Here is a 24,072-nt window from a genome sequence, read left to right as displayed (position 1 = left end):
CAAAACTGAAGAGGAAGGAAGTTATCAAGGATCTTAAAGGGCAATCTAAGAAGATAACAACGATGACAGATCCATTTTGGAACATTATGGATGTCATACAAATGCCAACCCAAGAAAACTGTAGAAACCAATAGCAAAGTATATGATTATAGCAACTGATATTGTTTAACTTTAGGATGAGATCATTACAATTTTAAAGTGCAGCAGCAGCAGTTTCTTTTTGTGCAAAGGACAAAGGCAGATTGATGGTTGCACAAACTCTATATACTAAACTTGTGATGTTGATGCATAAAGTGAAAACATTACACATATACTGTAGTAAGAACGTCTCCGATGTTCACTAGGTTGATCTTTTAATTCAAGTAACATTTGCTATACCAGAGTACATCTAACCTGCTGAACTCTGTGCACACACTTAACAGCCATCCATTTCTGCTCAGATGTAAATGGACATTCAGCTCGCCTTATATAATCCTGCTGGAGACCTTCCAGTCCCATCTTGTGAGAAAGGGATGGAGGGAAAAGTAGGCATTAATCACTTTCCAATAAATAATAATAATAATAATAATACATTTTATTTATATAGCGCTTTTCATATACTCAAAGACGCTTTACAGAGATTTTGAGAACATAGGGAAATGAATAAATAGATAAATAAGTAAATAAATAAATGAACAGAGAAAGGAGACAGAAGGTGAGGTGACCTTCAGTGGTTGAAGGCAGTACTGAACAGGTGAGACTTCAGCGATGTTTTGAATGTGGTGAGTGTGGGGGAGTCTCTAACGGTTTGGGGTAGTGAGTTCCATAGGGTGGGAGCAGCGATGGAGAAAGCCCTGTCCCCCCAGGATCTGAGTTTAGTCCGGATGTGAGGGGATAGGAGATTGGCAGCGGCAGAGCGGAGGGTGCAGGTGGGAGTGTGCCTGTGGAGGAGGTCGGTCAGGTAGGATGGGGCCAGGTTATGGAGGGCTTTGTAGGTTATGAGGAGGATTTTGTACTGGATTCTCTGGGGGATGGGGAGCCAGTGGAGTTTATAAAGGACGGGGGTGATATGGTCACGGATCGAGGTGTGTGTGAGTAGACGGGCAGCGGAGTTTTGAATGTATTGAAGTTTATTGATGATTTTTGAGGGTGCGCCATAGAGGAGGCTGTTGCAGTAGTCCAGACGGGAGGTGATGAAGGCGTGGATGAGGGTTTCTGCAGCTGTGGAGGAGAGGGATGGACGGAGACGGGCAATGTTTTTGAGGTGGAAGAAGGCTGTCTTTGTGATGTGTTTGTTGTGTTTGTCGAAGGAGAGGGTTTGATCAAGGATGATTCCAAGATTCCGGATGTGAGGTGAGGTGGATACTGGGAGACCATCAATGTTGAGGATGAAGTTTTGGGTGGATTTGGTGAGCGTTTTTGGACCAATGATGATGATTTCAGATTTGTTGCAATTGAGTTTGCTTGAGAAATTACACTACACGGGTAAACATTTTTTAATTGAACAATTTATTAACATTTTACACAATACGAAGATGCAGTTGTGTCATTAGTCCAACTCTAAGCAGATCAATAGGTTTGGCTCAAAAACAAACTGTCGTCCTACACAACATATTCAGAATTTAGGTTTATTTGTCCTGTCATGAATGATTTAATTGTAAAATACAGTACAGAAAACAGCAATTCTATCCATGCTCGAGCTGCCTTTTTGGCAGAGCTGGCCATTTCCAGTAATCTAGTTAATTTTTTTGGCTTCAGGTATTTATCCAATTATTTTCTGAATAAAAACTCTGAATGATTCCGACACCCTTTCAATTATCAGTACCCTGTGTAAAAGTCATTTTTTACAAATTAGCTGTGTCCTTTGGCAAAGTAAATCTCTCTCATCATATATCCAACTAGTTCTTCCTAGCTGCTCTACCAAAATCTGAGGATCAAACCAAGATCTTCGCTTGCAACTGCTATTGAGTAATCCCTGCAAAGTGCATACAGGTAGACAATAATTGAGTCAATTTTCCAAAACCACTGAATCCAGATACAAGTCACTGTTAAAAAAAAAAACCTTTTCCCTCAAATGCCCTTTCAAACTCCTTCTCATATTAACGATGCCCTGTTGTTTTGATGCCCATACCATTGGGAAAAGATTCTGACTTTCCAACCCATCTGAACTCCTTATAATTATATATATATATCTCAGTTCACCCCTCAGCCTCCTTCACTCCAGAAAAATAACCCCAGCCGATCAATCTCTCCTTGGAACTAAAGTCCTCCAATCTAAGCAACATCCTGGTGAACCTCCTCTACTCTTTCCAGCGAAAACACAACGTTGAATATTATGTGCAACCATAAATACACACAATCTTCCAAGTGCAAGCTAAGCAATATTCTATAAAGTTGCAACATATGCCGCAACCTTTATATTCTGTGCACTAGCCTATGAAGGCAAGCATGCCAGATGCCTTCGTCACCACCCTATGTTGCCGTGAGCCATGTTCCGGGAATTATGGACGCACGCCAAGGTAGCTCTGATCACCTTTGTGTGCCCTACTATTTGTTAAAGATATCTTATCCTGATTTAACTTCCTAAATTGCATCACCTTGCACATGTTAAGATTAAATTCTACCCGCTATTTCCCCACCCAACCACCCTTGTTATGCACATTACATATCTGTCCAAATAAAGATTCATAAAATCAAGACATTAAAATCGCAGGATAACAGACTTTAAAAAGTTATGCAATACCTGTCAGGGTTCGTATCATTAAATTTGTGTCTAATTTTGTTTTTAAAAATCAAGTTCTATCGGAACTAGGCAAACAACTTTTCGATGTTTTAAATTAAACTGCCTCTGTCCCTAACCCAAATGACATAAACGCTATCCTTATATCACTATAATTTACATAATCTGAAATTCATGCAGTAATGTTATGCTTCTCAGGTCTGGACATTAAAATAAATTGAACCCATTTCCCCACAAACAACAAGTAACAGATAATCCAATCATTTAACTTGAATTTTGGTCATTGAGACAAAAAGATCAGCCATTTGAGTGAGGTTTATATATCACATCTAATCGGACTACAGCAATACAGACATACCTTCATTGAAATAAAGTAAAAGTTAAGCAAATACATTATTCAGTAACAAAATATGAACATTGTCCACAAATATTGAAATGGATGATTTCTCAAATATTCACCTTCATTGCCAGTGCAATCAAAGCTCCCTCAGTAGGTTGCCCCATTAATGTATCAATTCGAATAACAGCATCATTACATACACAGCCAACCTGGATAAGCATAAGTGCAGATCAATTGTGAGGTAAACATTTTCACAATAAAGCAAGTGGAATATTAATTTTAATAGTACAGTTCATTTGTTCAATTTAGTTCAAAGATTCATCAACAATTTCCGTACCTCCACAATTTTGCATATAGATGATTTGGAGAAGCCATGAATTACCTCACCATCCATCAGTACTTCTCCGTGTCTATTATAGCCAACACCAGTAACCTGTCCAAAACACAAAATGGAATGTGATTTTTTTTTTAACTGATTAAAAGAAATTCAAACAAAATCATACAGAGATTTTCAAAACAAATACAAACATCGACCATAATGAAATGCCCAGGACAGAAAGATCAGTGCGGGAATGGGAGGGGGAGTTAAAGTGCTTAGCAACCAGAAGATCAGGTAAGTTTAGGCGGACTGAATGGAGGTGTTCAGCGAAACGATCGCCGGGCCTGCACTTGGTCTCACCGATATTTAGGACACACCTGGAACAGCGGATACAGTAGGTGAGGTTGGAGGAGGTACAAGTGAACCTCTGCCTCATCTGAAAAGACTGTAGGGGTCCTTGGACGGAGTCAAAGGGGGAGGTATAGGGACAGGGGTCGCATCTCATGCAGCTGCAGTGGTAAGTACCTGGGGAGGGTGTGGTTTGGGTGGGAAGGGACAAGTTAAACAAGGAGTTGCGGAGGGAATGGTCTCTGCGGAAAGCGGAAAAGGGTCGAGATGGGAAAATGTGGCTAGTGGCGGATCCCGTTGGAGGTGGCGAAAATATCGGAGGATTATGTGCTGTAAGCGACGGTTGATGGGGTGATGGGTAAGGATTAGGGGGACTGTGCCTGGTGCGACTAGGGAGAGGGGGAGCAAGAGCGGAGCTGCGGGATATCGAGGAAACCCTGGTAAGGGCCTCATCTATGATGGAAGAGGAGAACCCCCGTTCCCTAAAGAATGAGGACATCTCCGATGTCTATTATCTTGGTATAGAACACCTCATCTTGGGTGCAGATGCTGCGTAGACAGAGGAATTGGGAGTAGGGGATAGAGTCTCTACAGGAAGCAGGGTGGGATGATGTATAGTCCAGATAGTTGTGGAAGTCAGTGGGTTTACAATAAATGTCAGTCAATAGTCTATCTCCTGTGATGGAGATGGTGAGATCAAGAAACGGTAGGGAGATGTCAGAGATGTCCAAATAAATTTGAGTACAGCATGGAAATTAGTAGTAAAGTTAATGAAGTCAGTGAGTTCTTATGTTGTACTGTTCTGTGGAATAGCCAAAAGAACTTCTTAAAGTGGATACGTCTGATTTTTAGGAAGAGTTTAGAGATCTATGGGCCAAATGGGACTAGCCCTTTGTGCCAACTTGGTCATATGGACACGGTGGGCCGAAGGGCCTGTTTCCATGCAGTACAGCTCTATGATTCTATGAAGCAGTAATATTCATTTGAACCTTATATAGATCAAATAGATCCAGTGTCATGAAGCTTTTTAAGATACGGTTCACTTGTTGCTTAAACAGCAAAGTCAAGCAAAAAATAATAATTCTTACCTCAGCATGTTGCCCATCTGATGTATAAATGTGAGTTACTGTCATTTCGTTCTTTGTTAATGTCCCAGTTTTATCAGAGCATATTACATTACAACAACCTAGAATGGAGATATGACAAATAACATTTAGCAAATACTATTTTTCCATGACTATAACCTTTTAGCAAATCAGCAGTCATTCTGTTCTGATTATTTACAGCTAATAACATTAAAGCAATTTTCCACATTGCCGATATTGATCGCATTCAACGATCATCCCCGAATATCTGTGAACTGGAGACTGCTTATAGTTAACCTTAATTAGATTTACAATTCACTTGATTATTACATTCAAACATCCAACCTGTGAAGTGATGCAATGATTGCAACACAATAAGAATATCAACATTTTCTCTGCTAATGTTTAATAGAATTAACTTTTACCAAGAGTTTCCACGATTGGGAGTTTTTTCACAATGGCTCTCTTCTTTACCATTCTCATTACACCAAGAGCCAAAGTTACAGTCACAACTATGGGCAAACCCTCTGGAATAGCAGCAACAGCCAAGCTAAAAAAAAACCAAATGAAATAGTTAGACATTGAGGTCATTAGCTTTAAGTACAAGATGCGCAAAAAGCAGAATCAAAGGACATTAATTTTGCTCTGTGCATTAGTTACAATCTGAAATGAAATTTTGCTTAGCTTTACAACCTTCAAAAATAGAAAAAGCACAAGATCAATGTTGAAAACTACAGTTTTTATATAAAATAAACACTCAAATCTTTCCTAAACATTTGAGAATAATCTGAGAAATCATAATCCCCTGAAGTACTTTCCTGCAAAGCTTTTGGAAGAATCTAAAAATGGAAGACAGGGTTTTACAACAATTTATGATGGGAGTTGAATGCAGGTTAAATAAAATGGTGCAGATATAATTAACCTAAGAATTTACAAAATGTTCTGCGTTTTCTGCAATTTTCCTGTTTTTTCTCCCACAAGGTGATCATTTTGGCAGAAAAATGATATTCACATTTTTTAAAGGTATTTTTTGGGTGGTGGCAACACTTCAGTACTTGGTTCATGACAATCTTGCTCATTGTCATCTGAAACAATGATCCTCAGTTAACAGCAATGCTAAAAAAACTGAGACTACTTGTTCTGCACAATGGCTGCATTAGAGTGTGACTTCAGAATGTGAATAGTGCAATAATACCTTAAATGTTTAACTAAATTACTTATATCATTCTGTTCATACAATTAACCAACAAAAGCAGATTAATTACATCTGCATCAATTTATTCTATCTGCATTTGACTCCCATCACAGATTTCCTGTTCAGTTTTCTCCCCCAATCTAACCCTGCATTTTAATATTTATCTTTTCATTCCACAGATTTGAAACATTGTTTTCCTGCCTTGATATGCATTCTCATGCTGAACATTTCCTGCATTTTGTTGTTATTTCAGATTTTTTATATTCTCAGCATTTTACCTTGTGTCAGTTTGGATTCTATGGGTGGTACTTATGGTTTATAGATATGGTACATTTAAGAATCATTTTACAAAATAAACTGCCTTTTTAAATCCAGATGAAGGGTCTTGAATCAATATGTCAACTGTCCATTTTCCTCCATGCTTAGTGATTGCCCACTGAGTTCCTCCAGCAGCTCTTTTATGGCTCCAGATTCCAGCATCTGCAGTTTCCTGTGCTGTCATTTAAAAGCTAAGTGAGTGATGAACTTTTAGGCATACTGTTGAGATGAGACGAACATTTGAAACTTCAAATATCCTTGCAGTCTGCCATAAATGTCCAGTTGGAAATCAAAAGCAGGGTAATTTTCCTGGTGTCCTGACCAATAAATTAGCTATGATTTGATTTTTTTAAACAATCTATGCTATGATTTTATCAAAACTCATTGCTGTGGAAAAACTGGTTACTTCTACAACTATGTAATCTCTTCAAATTAAAAGTAGTTAATTGGCTGCAAATTGTTATAGGATGTCCTGCAATCCTACCATTGACAACTGAAAATCAAATTTGTATATTTTATCCACTTGAATGATACTGCATTCTCCCTTTTGCTCCTACTTGTTTGCCCATACAAATATTTATCCCACCTACCCTTTTCATAAAATAACATTGACTCACCTCACACCAATAGTAAACATATCGAGGATTCGCTTTCCCTGTAGCCAACCAACCAGCATGATAACACCTTTTACAACAGAAATATGTTCACTGTCAGGCAAATTTGCATGCTTTGAAAAAATTGAAACTTCTGTAATTCCATATTTCTTTACGACAGAAGGATATTCATCCCAATGAGTTTATGACAGCTTGCCAAGCAAAAATTCCTCTCTAACTTTTGCTGTAACACAATCTCTTTACATTTCCTGGCCAATGGCGAGTTCCAGAATGTTGATGGTGGTGAACACGGTGACGAGAATGTCATTGAATGTCAAGTTGGTGGTTGAATTTTGTGCTTCAGATGGTCATTGTTTGATACTTGTGTTGCATATTATAGAATGGTGGGGTCTGCACTTAAATTGGCTTATGCCTTTTCTTGATTGCCATCATTAAGCAAACGTTACAGCTGAATTTATACAGAGAGAGCGCCAGAAGACCCTGTCCATTGATGGAGAGAAAGGCCAAGCCTTTTGCAAGGCCAAAAAAGATTATGTACAGGGGAGGTGATATTCCTGCATTTCTCTTTAACATCATTCAGAGAAAAAATTTCCACTTTACTGTAAAACCAAGATGATGCAGCACCCTCAGGTTTTTAGTGTGCCAAACTGGCACATTTTTGGACATTACTCTCATTAATACCCCTACACACTTCTGTTTCTCATTTCCTACTTACTATACTTTAAAGGGAGCATTAGAAATGGGTTGCTGGTGAGTTGAAGGAAGCATGGACAACAGAACCCAATAAGCCAGTTACAGAATCACTGGAATTTCCCAAAAGCGGGTTGGCAGATTATTGGAGTTTTTATGAAATGACTAAGTCAGAAGGAAACACGATTCAATTACACTTCTGTGGGTCAGGAGTCACATGGGCTGAACCTCCTCCCTTGAAGAATATCAACAAATTAGATGGATTTTTATTGACAATTTGGTAGTTTCCTGGTCACATACCAGGACTTGGTGCTTGGTTTTCAAAGCATCGTCCTTACTAAATTTTTCTTCAAAAGCTTTTCCTTCTTTATAAGGATGTTCCATGCTAACTTCATTCTAAGAAGCAATTCTAGTGTTACATTAAAGTTTCTTAAACATGTCTGATGTCAAAATATTCACAGGGGTCTTGGTATAGCCTTGATTTTTATTCTGTGCAATTAGTTTCTGATCCATTCAATCCACCTTTACTTTGGAATCCATTGCCAAAAGCTCAAGCAAATTATTTGATGGTTGCACCATCAGAGCTTGTCACAAAATGAGAACAGAAGCACATTTAAATTCCAAATTTGTGCAGTGAATTTAATCAAAACACTGAATCAAAAGAATAACACTAATGCACCAAATGCATAATTAGGACAATTAATACCAACTGGGAAGAGGTGAACAACTGTTTTCAATATACGGATCAAGACAAGGTCCAGGAGAGTTAACTTTTAGGTGTAGCATAGCCTTGAGCTCAATTAGCCTTGGCCTATGTTATCAATCTGATAAATAAGCGCAATTGCCTTTTAAACATGCATCTAATGTTCAAAGTCCAGTTAATTCTAACAAATCTTGTTCATTTTCTCTGTTATTCATGAATTTAAACTAACTTAATATCTCACTCCATACTTCATTTCAACATTAAACAATTGAAATATAAAAACTCAATAAAATACAAAACAGATCTTCACAACTCAACTCCATCCTCAAGAGGGTTTAACATTCAAAATTATTCGCTTACCAATAATTCCAAAGGAATACAATGAGAGCTGTTTCCCTAGCAGATCCATACTTTTCTGTAATGGTGTTTTTGGGGCCTGAAAAAGATAACAAATTTGAAGTATAAAATAAGTAGGTGGTTTGAACTATGATGCAGGTCCTCCCCAGCTTACAAATGTCAGACAATGTACAATCTATAAATACAAATTTGGGAATCGATGCGATGAATTTGGCAGCTACTGCGGGGCTTCTGCTAAGTGTGAATTTGGTTAACGGCTATATTCCTGATTTGCGAACAATTCAATTTATAAACAGTCCTCGGTAATGGAACCCTGCCATAAACTGGGAAAGGCCATTTAAAGTCAATATAACATCTAATTTAGAATGATCAGCCCTCTCGTTTACTTCTTTAAGTTCCTGCCTTGGATCACTCCCTAAGATGACAGCAATGAATACACTCCAAACATTTCAGTGACATTATTACTGCAGTACATAATTGTTCCAGATCGAACTATGCTATGTATGCTTTGAATGTAATCCGAGATTAAGGTGCCAAACTCCAAGGAAATTACAGCTTTCAAGATTAAAACCAATATAATCTGAATGGATAAATTAAAGATAATTTCAAAATACAATATTTCTAATGAATTTTAAAGAAGTTTAGGACTGCTTTCGCCTTTAATGTTGAAATGCAACAGCTCTCAACAAATAATCTGGGTATGAAAGTGCGAAAGTTAAACTTCCCTGAGAACAGGAAAAAGACAACATTTTAATGACCCGTCCGAAGAAGCGTCACAACCCGAAACTCTCACCCGTTCCTTCTCTCCAGAGATACTGCCTGACCCGCTGAGTTACTCCAGCATTTTGTGATACCTTTGATTTGAACCAGCATCTGCAGTTATTTTCCTACACATTTTAATAGCTAATACACGTATGTTTCTTTTTTTTTTCCTAATCAAATGTACAGCACTTTGGTCAACGTGGGTTGTTTTTAAATGTGCTATACAAATAAAATTGACTTGATTTGACTTGACAAATGAATAATAACAACTTACTTCTTCAGCCTGCATCATTTTAAAAACCTCTCCAAATTCAGAGTTCTCTCCTGTCCCAATAACAATGCCCTGGAAAAAAAGTGATCAAATGTAAACAACCTATTACATGGAACATGCTACGCTGTGTTTCAGATTAAATTAGCTTGGAGAGCCTGCATTTTGTGATGTTACATAGTTACCTCCATAATGTTTGGGACAAAGACCCATCATTAATTTATTTGCCTCTGTACTCCACAATTTGAGATTTGTAATAGAAAAAAAAATCACATGTGGTTTTGTGCACATTGTCAAATTTTATTAAAGGGTATTTTTAAACATTTTGGTTTCACCGTGTAGAAATCACAGCTGTGTTTATACAGTCCCCCCATTTCAGGGCACCATAATGATTGGAACACATGGCTTCACGGGTGTTTGTAATTGCTCAGGTGAGTTTAAACGCCTCCATAATGCAGGTATAAGAGAGCTCTCAGCACCTAGTCTTTCCTCCAGTCTTTGCAACACCTTTGGAAACTTTTATTGCTGTTTATCAACATGAGGACCAAAGTTGTGCCAATGAAAGTCAAATAAGCTATTATGAGACTGGGAAACAAGAATAAAACTGTTAGAGACATCAACCAAACCTTAGGCTTACCAGAATCAACTGTTTGGAACATCATTAAGAAGAAAGAGAGCACTGGTGAGCTTACTAATCACAAAGGGACTGGCAGGCCAAGGAAGACCTCCATAGCTGATGACAGAAGAATTCTCTCTGTAATAAAGAAAAATCCCCAAACACCTGTCCGACAGATCAGAAACACTCTTCAGGAGTCAGGTGTGGATTTGTCAATGACCATTGTCCGCAGAAGACTTCATGAACAGAAATACAGAGGCTACACTGCAAGATGCAAACCACTGGTTAGCCGCAAAAATAGGACAACCAGGTTACAGTTTGCCAAGAAGTACTTAAAAGAGCAACCATAGTTCTGGAAAAAGGTCTTGTGGGCAGATGTGACGAAGATTATCTTATATCAGAGTGATGGCAAGAGCAACGTATGGAAGAAAGAAGGAACTGCCCAAGATCCAAAGCATACCACCTCATCTGTGAAATATGGTGGTGGGGGTGTTCTGGCCTGGGCATGTATGGCTGCTGAAGGTACTGGCTCACGCATCTTCATTGATGATACAACTGCTGATGGTAGTGGTATAATGAATTCTGAAGTGTACAAACACATCCTGTCTGCTCAAGTGCAAACAAATGCCTCAAAACTCATTGGCCAGTGGTTCATTCTACAGCAAGACAATGATCCCAAACATACTGCTAAAGCAACAAAGGAGTTTTCCAAAGCTAAAAAATGGGCAATTCTTGTGGCCAAGTCAATCACCGGATCTGAACCCAATTGAGCATGCCTTTTATATGCTGAAGAGAAAACTGAAGGGGACTAGCCCCCAGCAACTGGTGATGTCATTGCATGCAAAGGATATGCAACAAAATACCAAACATGACTACTTTCATTTACACAACATTACTGTGTCCCAAACATTATAGTGCCGTGAAATGGGGGGACTATGTATAAACACTGCTGTAATTTCTACATGGTGAAACCAAAATGTATAAAAATACCCTTTAATAAAATCTGACAATGTGCACTTTAACCACATGTGATTTTTTCTATTACAAATCTCAAATTGTAGAGTACAGAGGAAATAAATAAATGATGGGTCTTTGTCGCAAACATTATGGAGAGCACTGTGGAAGGAAATCATACAATAGTAATTTCCAAACTGTTGACTTAACAAAATCCTATTCATTTATCTTTGTATTGAAACAAGCTCATTAGTCAAAATTACCTTTGCCCTACCACATCTAACCAATGTGCCCATAAAAGCAATATTATTTCTGGATGTCAGGTCGCCATTCGTAGCTGTTGGCTGCTGAGATGTTGATTTTGAACATGGTGAAGTCTCTCCTGTAAGGCTCGACTCATCAATGGATGTATCCACAACCTTAAGACAGAAGAACATTATTTGCTTACATAAAAATCAAACACAAATATTCCCCGACTAGTTTCTCATACCTTTCAAATACTAGCACATTTCTGGCAAATGATTTAAATGGGAACGACATCACAAATTAGCCTAGTTATGACTTTATTGCATGTTCTCAAATGCATTCTCCCAGAATAGGTCATACAAATATAAACATGTTATCTCCCTTATTACAGATACACTGAGGTCAGGTCTTGCACAGCCTGAGGATGTGGGCAAATTTAAGTGAGAGCTACAAATGATAAGATTTTGGGGTAGATTTCAAGGGAGAGCACCAGATCAGGAGGTTCATGAAAATGCTGATTAAACTGCTGAAATGCCTTTTCAAAACAAACAGTCATGCTTTCAACCAGCTAATCTCATTATTCCAGTCCCTAGAATTCCATTAAGTAAATAGTGCTTTGGTGCTAACTTTCTATATTCTTTTAAGTTTCATTTTAGAGTCATAGAATGATATAATGTGGAAACAGGCCCTTCGGCCCAACCTGCCCACAACGGCCAACATATCCCAGCTGCACTAGTCCCACCTGCTCGCATTTGGTCCATATCCCTCCAAACCTGTCCTATCCATGTACCTGCCTAGCTGTTTCTTAAATGTTAGGATAATCCCTGCCTCAACTACCTCATCTGGCAGCTTGTTCCATACAACCACCGCCCTTAGTGTGAAAATGTTACCCCTCAGATTCCTATTAAATCTTTTCCCCTTCACCTTAAACTTGTCCGTTGGTCCTCGATTCACCTACTCTGGGCAAGAGACTTTACCCATCTATTCCTCTCATGATTTTATACACCTCACTAAGATCACCCCTCATCCTCCTGTGCTCAAAGGAATAGAGTCACAGTCTACTCAACCTCTCCCTATAGCTCAGACCCTCTAGCCCTGCCAACATCCATGTAAATCTTCTCTGTGCCCTTTCCAGCTTGACAATAGTGGAGAAGTGCAGTACAGAATCCAGAAATAAGGACAACTACCTGCTGGCATTTTGGCACAATTTTTGCAAAATGGGTTGTCATAAATAACGAAGGGCAAAACAACAAGCAGAAAAATAACTTGAATAGCGTAACTTTGGTGACATGCAAAGACTGAGTAACACACTGGAAACCATCTACATTCTAAACTATAAATGTGTTTAAGAAAAGGCAAAACTGATGAAAAGCAACTTTCTCTCATATCAGCAGGAGTCATTAAATTACTTTTTTAAGGATAATATTTAGTGTTTTTAAGCCTGGATCTCGGGAGGTCTCCTGTCCTTCATCTTGATGGCAGGTTGCAAATTTGGGTAGTGCAGGTAAAGTCTAATGCTAACACAGAGTTGGAGTAGCTCAGCGGGGTCAGGCAGCATCTCTCAGAAGGACATGGGTCCGTGACTTGTTTCTACATAAAGTCTAACACTATTCATTATGACTGACAGTTGTTTTTTAAAGCACAATGAGAGATTTCTAGTTGGAATTGTAGTCAAAGATTCAAATTTAATCTGTGGGAATCCAAAAAAAGTAAAACCGTTACACATCCATTTCATATAAATGCACATGATTAAAAATAATTTGCCTCACACATTCATATGAGACAAATCAGGTTGATGAAATGTCATAAAACCACACTGGTTAAAAACATTTACATCCAAGTTTATTCGGAAGTGCGCTCAAAACACTGCAAAAAATACTTCCGCTTTTATTCTTTTAACATTAAGCATTTTTTTGTATGAAAGATGATCTATTTCTGAACATGGAATAAACAGATTAGCAGGTCAAGATTAATTGAAAATATGAGTACTAAATTGAGAAAGTCAGATAGGGTGCACAGTGGCGCAGTGGTAGAGTTGCTGCCCTATAGCGCCAGAGACCCGGATTCGATCCTGACTATGGGTGCTGTGTGGACAGAGTTTGTACATTCTCCCCATGACCACATGGGTTTCCACGAGCGCTCTGGTTTCCTTCCACTCTCCAAAGACGTACAGGGTTGTAGGTCAATTGGTTTTGGTAAAAATTGTAAATTGTCCCTAGTGTGTAGGATAGTGCTTGTGTACAGGGATGGCAAAAAATAATCTTGTAGGTTTCCTACAGGATATCCTCTTATTCTTATAGTCTCAGTCGATTTAATCTTTCCTCATTCAATAAATCCATCATCCACTTAGTATGGTGAATCAGCTACTTTCCTTCGACGGCAAGTAAATCCATTTTTTGATAACACCAGCAATATCACCCACAGTATTCAAGGAGTGGTCCTACGATATTTAACTTTTGGAACAGATGGGTAAATTGAAAAACGGAATAGCACTAATATTAATAACTAGGATAAAGACATTGGAAAGTAGGACTTAGTGGAACTTGTACCACTGACCATCGCTGGTGAAAGTGTTGGAATTTAGTGCTGGGCTCTTTCCTCTTCATTCACATTTACTAAAGGAATGCTTCTTAGTTTATTTTCCTCCACTTAGCAATATGCTCAAATTCAGTGGGTTGTCACAGGGTGAATGCCCACGGCCATTTTCCCCACAGTCTGGGAATCAAGAATTGAATAGGAACCGGCTCTTTCACACATATATGTATACATTTTTGGAACGAGGTGCTAGAGGAAGAAGTTGGGGTATGTACCATAACCATATTTTTAAAATATAAGGCTTAAGAGGGATATGGGTCAAACGGGAGTTGCATAAATGGGCAACTTGGTCGATGTAAATAAGTTAGGCCAGAAGGCTGCATGACTCTAAAGAAAGAATCTTGGCTCAGAAAGTCAAGTAGTAGAATCATTTTGACTGGAACAACAAAACAGCAAAGTGCAGAACAAAAAATAAACGGGAGGTGTAAGCAATGTAGAGCAAATTATAAAACAGAAAATTATGAGATTCGTGCAACTAGGCTAGTAGAATAATCATGGGAATTTTAGTCCACATATAGATAGGGCAAACAAAAATAGCAATGATAGAGAAGGGGTGAAATCATGGAGAGTTTAAGTGATGGCTTTCAAAAATCAGTGGCACAATGAACCATCGAGGGAACAAGCTATTTCAGATCTACAACTATGCAATGAAAAGTCAATTAATAAACTCAGACACCTTCAGGGAATAATAATACATTATTGAACTAAATTATTTCCAATTTTTATATAAAACTTGACTTAAACGAGATTCTAAAATCTCAAAAGGTGCTGATTTGCCATGGTAGATTTGAAAACCACATCAAAGATGCAATAGTAAATTAACAATGATAAATTAACAGTAAATTAACAATGATAAATTGACACTTAACAGCTTTGGAGTCATTCAATAGAGAAATAGGCATTTTGCCCCACCAAACCCATGCTGACCATAATTTTATTTTATTCTCCCCAAATTTCTATCGTCCTTATAGATTCTACTACTCATCTACACAGAGAAATTTACCAAAACCAATTAACACGTTAATCTGCTTATTTTTGGGATTTCAGAGGAAGCCTGAAGAAACCCCTGGCATCTCCTATTATTGTCAAACAGGGGAGGTGACCCTGTCAATTTGCATTAAAAATCTCTCTCCAAACCTTAAGAACGTCAGCAGGAATACCATACATAACACACATCAGGAACAGATTGTCTATCCAGTGTTCTTCCTGTAACTCAAAGGCTATTTGGTTTCCTTGGCCACTTCAAGACTGCTCCTAACCAGGTGCATTATAACTATTGGCCTAGCAATGACAAATCCTTAATATCTGACCTCTGCTTGCTCCTCTGAGAGGATGCCACTTCTCCATTTGACATGAAATTTCTCCCTCGTAGTTAAAAAAAATGGATAGAAATTCCAAATACTCTAAGCATCTTTCAATCCTCCCAGCTACGTGAATGGCATCAGAGGAAAATGTTGTACCATTGTTTAAATAAGAGAAGGGATAAACAGAGTGTTGCAGGCTGGCTAGTTTAACTTCAATGTCAAAATTACTGAAATTAATTTAAAGAGACAGAGTAAACATGCACTAGAAAGACACAGATTAATCCAGGCCAGACAGCATTGATGATTACGACAAAGCCAAAGGTTTCTGTTGCCGACCATCATTTTATTTTATTCTCCCCAAATTTCTACTGTCCCCATAGATTCTACTCCTCATTCTACTACTACTACTACTAGTAGTAGATTCTATTACTACTCGGCCGGTTAGCCTGACTTCGGCACTTGGTAAGATTTTAGAGTCAATTATAAAGGATAAGGTTACGCAGTACTTGGAAGTTCACGATAAAATAGGCCGAAGTCAGCATGGGTTTTTGAAGGAAAGATCTTGCCTGACAAATCTGCTGTTCTTTGAAGTTAATAGCAGGACAGATAGAGGGGAGGCTGTAGATGTTGTTTACCTAGATTTTCAGAAGGCCTTCGATAAGGTGCCACACGCCAGGATGCTAGGGAAGATGAGAGCCCATGGAATTGAAGGGAAGATACGAACATGGATAGCAGGTTGGCTGGATGCCATAAGGCAAAGAGTTGCAATAAAAGGCGCTTTTACAGGTTGACTGCCAGTGACTCGTGGAGTTCTGCAAGGGTCAGTGCTAGGGTTGCTTCTCTTCACATTGTATATTAATGATTTGGATAGGGAGATTGAAAGCTTTGTGGCCATGTTTGCAGATGATGCTAAAATAAGTGATGGGGCAGGCAGTATAAAGGAAGCAAGGACGCTGCAGAAGGACTTGGACAGGTTACGAGAGTGGGCAGAGAAGTGGCAGATGAAATTCAGTATAGCAAAGCACGGAGTCATGCATTTTGATAATAAGAATAAAGGCATAGATTATGCAATGGAAGGCATTTAAAGGTCGCATGGATGAACTACAACAAGATTATTTTCTAAATGGGGAATCCAGAAATCGGAGATGCAAAGGGTCTTGGGAGTGCTGGTGCAGGACTCCCAAGAAGTTAATTTGCATGTCGAATAGGTAATAAGGATGGCAAATTCAATGCAAGCATTTACATCGATGAGCCAAAACATTATGACCACTGACAGGTGAAGTGGATAACATTGATTATCTTGTTACAATGGCACCTGTCAAGGGGTGGGATATATTAGGCAGCAAGTGAACAGTCAGTTCTTGAAGTTGATTTGTTGGATGCAGGAGAAATGGGCAGGAGTAAAGAACTGAGCGACTTTGACAAGGGCCAAATTGTTTTGGCCAGACGACTGGGTCAGAGCATCTCCGAAACGACAAGGCTTGTGGGGTGCTCCCGGTCAGCAGTGGTGAGTACCTACTGACAATAGTCCAAGGAGGGACAAACCACAAACCGGCGACAGGGTGTTGGGCGCCCAAGGCTCATCAATGATCGAGGGCAACAACGGCTGTCCCGTCTGGCCCGAACCGACAGAAGGTTTACTGTGGCACAAGTCACAGAAATTTTTAATGGTGGTCACGGGAGGAATGTGTCACAATACACAGTGCATCGCACCCTGCTGCATAAAGGGCTGCACATGGAGGACCAACAGCATATTAGGCAGGTGGTCATAATGTTTTGGCTCATCAGGTCACAATGTTTTGGTTCATCTGTGTATATCAAGAGGACTGGAATACAAAAACAGAGAAGAAATGCCGAGGCACTATAAGGCGCTGGTCAGGCCGCATTTGTACTGTGATTTGTATGCATTTGGGCCCCATATCTGAGGAAGGATGTGCTGGCTCTGGAGAGGGACCAGAAGAGGCTTACAAGAATGATTCCAGGAATGAGTGGGTTAGCATATGATGAGCATTTGACAGCACTAGGCCTCTGCTCGCTGGAGTTTAGAAGTTTGAGGGGGGACCTCATTGAAACATACAGAATAATGAAAGGCATAGATAGAGTGGATGTGGAAAGGGTGTTTCCACTGGTGGGAGAGTCCAGGACCAGAGGTCATAGCCTCAGAATTAAAGGGCGCTCTTTTAGAAAGGAGGTGAGGAGGAACTTCTTTAGTCAGAGGGTAGTTAATCTGTGGAACTCACTACCACAGGGCTGTGGAGGCCAAACAGGACGGTCTGCACCTGAGCTGGAATGGAACCAATGTCCTAGGGGGAGTGTTTGCTAGTGCTGTCGGGGAGGATTTAAACTAATGTGGCAGGGGGATGGGAGCTGGAGCAGAGAGATAGAGGGGTGTAAAATGAGGGTAGAAGCAAGGTGAAAAGTAAAAGTGGCAGGCAGACAAATCCAGGGCAAAAATCAAAAAGGGCCACTTTTCAACATAATTGTACAAGGGGTAAGAGAGTTGTAAAAACAAGCCTGAAGGCTTTGTGTCTCAATGCAAGGAGTATACGTAATAAGGTGGATGAATTAAATGTGGAGATAGTTATTAATGATTATGATATAGTTGGGATTACGGAGACATGGCTCCAGGGTGACCAAGGCTGGGAGCTCAACATCCAGGGATATTCTATATTCAGGCGGGATAGACAGAAAGGAAAAGGAGGTGGGGTAGCGTTACTGGTTAGAGAGGAGATTAAAGCAGTGGAAAGGAAGGACATTAGCTTGGAGGAAGTGGAATCGATATGGGTAGAGCTACGAAACACTAAGGGGCAGAAAACGCTAGTGGGAGTTGTGTACAGGCCACCTAACAGCAGTAGGGAGGTTGGGGATGGCATCAAGCAGGAAATTAGAAATGCATGCACTAAAGGCGCAGCAGTTATAATGGGTGACTTCAATCTACATATAGATTGGATGAACCAAACTGGCAGGGGTGCTGAGGAAGAGGATTTCTTGGAATGTTTGAGAGATGGTTTTCTAAACCAACATGTCGAGGAACCAACGAGAGAACAGGCCATTCTAGACTGGGTATTGAGTAATGAGGAAGGGTTAGTTAGCAGTCTTGTTGTGCGAGGCCCCTTGGGCAAGAGTGATCATAATATGGTAGAGTTCTTCATTAGGATGGAGAGTGACAAAGTCGATACAGAAACAAGTGTTCTGAACTTAAAGAAAGGTAACTTTGAGGGTATGAGGCGTGAATTGTCCAAGATAGACTGGCGATTGATGCTGAAAGGGTTGACGGTGGACATGCAATGGAAGGCATTTAAAGGTCGCATGGATGAACTACAACAAGTGTTCATCCCAGTTTGGCAAAAGAACAAACCAGGAAAGGTAGTGCATCCGTGGCTAACAAGGGAAATCAAGGATAGTATTAAAACAAAAGATGAAGCATACAGATTAGCCAGAAAAAGTAGCATGCCAGAGGACTGGGAGAAATTCAGAGTCCAGCAGAGGAGGACAAAGGGCTTAATTAGGAAAGGGAAAATAGATTATGAGGGAAAACTGGCAAGGAACATAAAAACAGACTGCAAAAGCTTTTATAGATATGTCAAGAGAAAAAGATTAGTTAAGGCAAATGTAGGTCCCTTGCAGTCGGAAACAGGTGAATTGATCATAGGGAACAAGGAGATGGCAGACCAATTGAACAAATACTTTGGTTCTGTCTTCACTAAGGAAGGCATAAACCGTCTGCCGGAAATAGCGGGGGACCGGGGGTCTAAAGAGATGGAGGAACTAAGAGAAATCCAGGTTAGTCGGGAAGTGGTGTTAGGTAAATTAAATGGATTAAAGGCAGATAAATCCCCAGGGCCAGATAGGCTGCATCCCAGAGTGCTTAAGGAAGTAGCCTCAGAAATAGTGGATGCATTAGTGATAATTTTTCAAAACTCTTTAGATTCTGGAGTAGTTCCTGAGGACTGGAGGGTAGCTAATGTAACCCCACTTTTTAAAAAGGGAGGGAGAGAGAAAACGGGGAATTATAGACCAGTTAGCCTAACATCGGTAGTGGGGAAAATGCTAGAGTCAGTTATTAAAGATGTGATAGCATTACATTTGGAAAGTGGTGAAATCATCGGACAAAGTCAGCATGGATTTACCAAAGGCAAATCATGTCTGACGAATCTTATAGAATTTTTCGAGGATGTAACTAGTAGAGTGGATAAGGGAGAACCAGTCGATGTGTTATATCTGGACTTTCAGAAGGCCTTCGACAAGGTCCCACATAGGAGATTGGTGTACAAACTTAAAGCACACGGTATTGAGGGTTCAGTGTTGAGGTGGATAGAAAATTGGTTGGCGGACAGGAAGCAAAGAGTAGGAATAAACGGGTCCTTTTCGGAATGGCAGGCAGTGACTAGTGGGGTACCGCAAGGCTCAGTGCTGGGACCCCAGTTATTTACAGTGTATATTAATGATTTGGACGAGGGAATTGAATGCAACATCTCTAAGTTTGCGGATGACACGAAGCTGGGTGGCAGTGTTAGCTGCGAGGAGGATGCTAGGAGGCTGCAGAGTGACTTGGATAGATTAGGCGAGTGGGCAAATGCATGGCAGATGCAATATAATGTGGATAAATGTGAGGTTATCCACTTTGGCGGCAAGAACAGGAAAGCAGAGTATTACCTGAATGGTGACCGATTGGGAGAAGGGGAGATGCAATGTGACCTGGGTGTCATGGTGCACCAGTCATTGAAAGCAAGCATGCAGGTGCAGCAGGCAGTGAAGAAAGCGACTGGTATGTTGGCATTCATAGCAAGAGGATTTGAGTTTAAGAGCAGGGAGGTTCTGCTGCAGTTGTACAGGGCCTTGGTGAAACCGCACCTGGAGTATTGTGTGCAGTTTTGGTCTCCTAACCTGAGGAAAGACGTTCTTGCCTTAGAGGGAGTACAGAGAAGGTTCACCAGATTGATCCCTGGGATGGCGGGACTTACATATGAGGAAAGACTAGATAGACTGGGCTTGTACTCGCTGGAATTTAGAAGACTGAGGGGGGATCTTATAGAAACATATAAAATTCTTAAGGGGTTGGAGAGGCTAGATGCAGGAAGATTGTTCCCGATGTTGGGGGAGTCCAGAACCAGGGGTCACAGCTTAAGGATAAGGGGGAAGTCTTTTAGGACCGAGATGAGAAAACATTTCTTCACACAGAGAGTGGTGAGTCTGTGGAATTCTCTGCCACAGAAGGTAGTTGAGGCCAGTTCATTGGCTATATTTAAGAGGGAGTTAGATGTGGCCCTTTTTGCTAAAGGGATCAGGGGGTATGGAGAGAAGGCAGGTACAGGCTACTGAGCTGAATGATCAGCCATGATCATATTGAATGGCGGTGCAGGCTCGAAGGGCCAAATGGCCTACTCCTGCACCTATTTTCTATGTTTCTATGTTTCTAAGTCAGTGGAAATTTTTTAAGGCTTAGATAGACAAATTCTTGATTAGAACAGGTGTCAAGGGTTAAGGGGAGAAGGCAGGAAAATGGGATTAGGAGGCAGAGATCAGCCGTGATTGAATGGCTGAGTGGACTCGATGGGCCAAATGGCCTAATTAGACTCCTATAACATGTGAACCATTTTTAAATTTTACACTCACTCGCACTTTGACCTATCCCACCTGTGGTCCTGTACCATGTTATACAAGATCCATTGTAAAACTTGAGAAACCAGACTTCAACTTCTGTCACAGAACTGGGCAGTTCGGCTGCAGGTCATCTATCTGTAACATCAGCTTAGGATTTCCTTGACGAGCTAAACATTTCCTACAGCTTTGCATTGCATAGTTATTGCATTCTTTCACTTGCTTCATTAACCCACCCACTGAATAACCTCATCTACCATTCATTTCCGAGCTAATCTTAATGTTCATCCTATCAGAGATATTCCCTTTGTCCTATTCATTTCCACCCCCTTCTTCTCTGTGACTTAAAACTAAAGATCTCTCTTTTCCCAATTTTGACAAAGGGTCGCTAACCCAACTGTGTTTTTCTACAGATGCTACCTGCCTGCCTGACCTGCTGAGTTACTCCAGCATTTTGTGAATAAATACCTTCGATTTGTACCAGCATCTGCAGTTATCTTCTTATACTACCTGCCTGCGACTGCTTCGACCAATCCTGCTTTTATTTATAAATGCTGCGATACTCACCATCTTGATGCTTACCATCTCGGGAGTTGTAAGTAATGATCCATTGAATCGTTCTGCCTAAATATGGTGTAAATGCTTCAGCACTCATATGCTGGGCCTCACCATTGTTAAGATCAGGGATATTTTTGGAACCTCTTCCTCCCGTTAACTGTTTAATTGTTTATCACCATTCAAATGAGATGCCCATCTGGTGAAGCTGCAACACACTATATACCTGCAAAACAGACCTGTTTTATGCAAGTTTGCTTAGCTCTCCATTGCATGGTGTTTTGCAGGTATATAATCCTGTTGAAACTTCACCAGATGGCCATTTTATCTGAAGCAGTGCACGTTTACATTCATCACTATTAATATTACAAATATAAACTCCTCTGGGGCCACAGTTTAAGAATAAGGGGTAGGCCATTTAGAACGGAGATGAGGAAAAACTTGTTCACTCAGAGAGTTGTAAATCTGTGGAATTCGCTGCCTCAGAAGGCAGTGGAGGCCAATTCTCTGGATGCTTTCAAGAGAGAGTTAGATGGAGCTCTTAATGACAGCGGAGTCAGGGGGTATGGGGACATGGCAGGAACGGGTACTGATTGGGGATGATCAGCCATGATCACATTGAATGCAGTGCTGGCTCAAAGGGACGAATGGCCTACTCCGGCACCTATTGTCTATTGAATCCAAAAGCCTCCAAATTTATTTAATCAATATTAGAATTTCAGACTCAAAAGCATCCATTCTTCAAATGTAATAACATGAGATATTTTCAGATAATTAATGCTTTAAAAAGAACAACAGACTGCCCTTGCTTGATCGTTAGAACATAACCATAAAAGATCATCGTTCCTCTAAGGAGCCAAGTAGGAAACGAACTATTGGTATCACTGAGGATTTGTAATAGCAAGAGATATAGTGACAGAATAAATTGATCAATGTTCCAATGCAATGTGACATTTTAAAGAAAAGTTTAAAAATCTTGCATGGCAATTTTCTCATAGCTTCAAGGAAATTGTGGAACAAAGTGCAACTACAACATCAAAACAAAAATATTACTTTGGTAGACCCATTCATTACCTCAAACAAGCGTAGGTCAGCAGGCACTTTATCACCAACAGTCAAGCAAACAGTGTCGCCTGGAACCAGTTCTCGGGCAAGCAAGTGTTCCACCCTTCCTTCCCTTACACTAGGGTAAATAAAGAAAAACTCAAGCCAAAACAGTGAACAAAAAAAAATAAAGCCCAATTCATTACATTACATTGCTATTGTTTGTATGCGAGCCTTGTTCTTGTTAAGGTGAGGTAGGGAATGTTGTTACCATTTTGTGTTAGTCCAACTTTAGGTGTACCAAGATTTAGTTTAAGAGTAACTTCTACCCCCGGAATTTTACCCCAGCCGAGCCTCAAGAGCATCTCCTGTTGCTTTGATTATTGCCTTCTAGGAAATGTATCAAGTTAAACAATAGTTAAATCAAATGTTATGCCCTGTTTATTCATGCAAGCTTCTACCACTGCTGAGGAACTCCCTAATAATGAGGAGGATGGATTTGGTCATAAAAGGGGAAAAAAAAACAAGGAAGCCAAAGCTCCATCGATGATAAACAAAAAGTGTTGATGAAAGAAAAAGGTGGTATATGCCAAACCTTCAAATCATATTTCAACTAACCTTTTTGTTTGATAAGGTAATAGAGAAGACTAACAAAGGGGATGCATAAAATGTCAAAGGATTTGATCAAGTCCCATGCAGAAAACTGATAGCAAAACTGAAGCATTGTTAAATGGTTTCTGACAGCATGGATAGGGAACTGGCAAAGAAAACCAGAAGGAAAAAGAGTAGTGGCAATGACTAGGTGATTACTTATGATTATCAGCGTTGTTCCCCAAGGTTCCATGCTGGCACCAATTGGGGTTTTTTTGTCCACAGAACATGGATATGCAGAATAAAATTTCCAAATTTGCAGTGATATATATATCTTGGATGTGTGGCTATCAGTGGGGAGGATAGTAATAGACCAAAAAAAGGAATAAAAATAGGTTGGTTGAAAGGGCCGACAAGCAATAAAATAAATCTACAGCAGGAAAAAATTACTGCCTTTGTTGAGCACATTAAACAATTGTTAAATTCTTATGGTATAAATGACACAAAATGGAATTAATTACCAATCCCTGTGATACCAACACCATACAGCTTACTTTTGCTACTGTCAGGCATTAGTAACGAAAGAACATTAAAGAAAATAAAAACTCAGGGAAATAAAGATCATACCAATGGCATTCTGGAGGAACCAATTTGCTGAGCTCTACAAGGGATTTTTCTGATCGATATTCCTGTCAGATATTAGCAAAAATACAATTATGTCTTTGCACACGAAAATTTACAGCATTTTAAAATATAGCATACATTCCATGGTTTCCTTTCCACATTTGATGTGCGAGTTTTTCCTGCATTTTTTGTTTTTATCTTATCTATTGTTTTTACATAACAGT

At 39.8% G+C, this 24,072-nt stretch overlaps 1 protein-coding gene across 3 annotated transcripts in view; it reads right to left on the bottom strand.

Moving 5' to 3' along the window:
* Positions 1–24,072, bottom strand: part of atp2c1 (ATPase secretory pathway Ca2+ transporting 1) — a 125,804-nt gene that overhangs the window by 33,263 nt on the left and 68,469 nt on the right. For 2 of the 3 annotated variants that reach the window (XM_078419711.1, XM_078419701.1), the window contains exons 6-16: positions 23,852–23,913; positions 22,664–22,772; positions 11,552–11,707; positions 9,725–9,793; positions 8,692–8,767; positions 6,942–7,008; positions 5,237–5,361; positions 4,815–4,912; positions 3,397–3,492; positions 3,179–3,268; positions 394–498 (exon numbers count right to left, since the gene is read on the bottom strand). In XM_078419711.1, coding sequence (XP_078275837.1) covers positions 394–498; positions 3,179–3,268; positions 3,397–3,492; positions 4,815–4,912; positions 5,237–5,361; positions 6,942–7,008; positions 8,692–8,767; positions 9,725–9,793; positions 11,552–11,707; positions 22,664–22,772; positions 23,852–23,913 — 1,053 coding nt within the window. The remainder of the gene's footprint in view (positions 1–393; positions 499–3,178; positions 3,269–3,396; positions 3,493–4,814; positions 4,913–5,236; positions 5,362–6,941; positions 7,009–8,691; positions 8,768–9,724; positions 9,794–11,551; positions 11,708–22,663; positions 22,773–23,851; positions 23,914–24,072) is intronic. The other variant, XM_078419719.1, reaches the window with a different exon arrangement.

This window comes from Rhinoraja longicauda, chromosome 2 (genome assembly GCF_053455715.1).
Source record: "Rhinoraja longicauda isolate Sanriku21f chromosome 2, sRhiLon1.1, whole genome shotgun sequence".
Classification (NCBI taxonomy): domain Eukaryota; kingdom Metazoa; phylum Chordata; class Chondrichthyes; order Rajiformes; family Arhynchobatidae; genus Rhinoraja; species Rhinoraja longicauda.
This window is presented reverse-complemented; position numbering and strand designations above follow the sequence as displayed.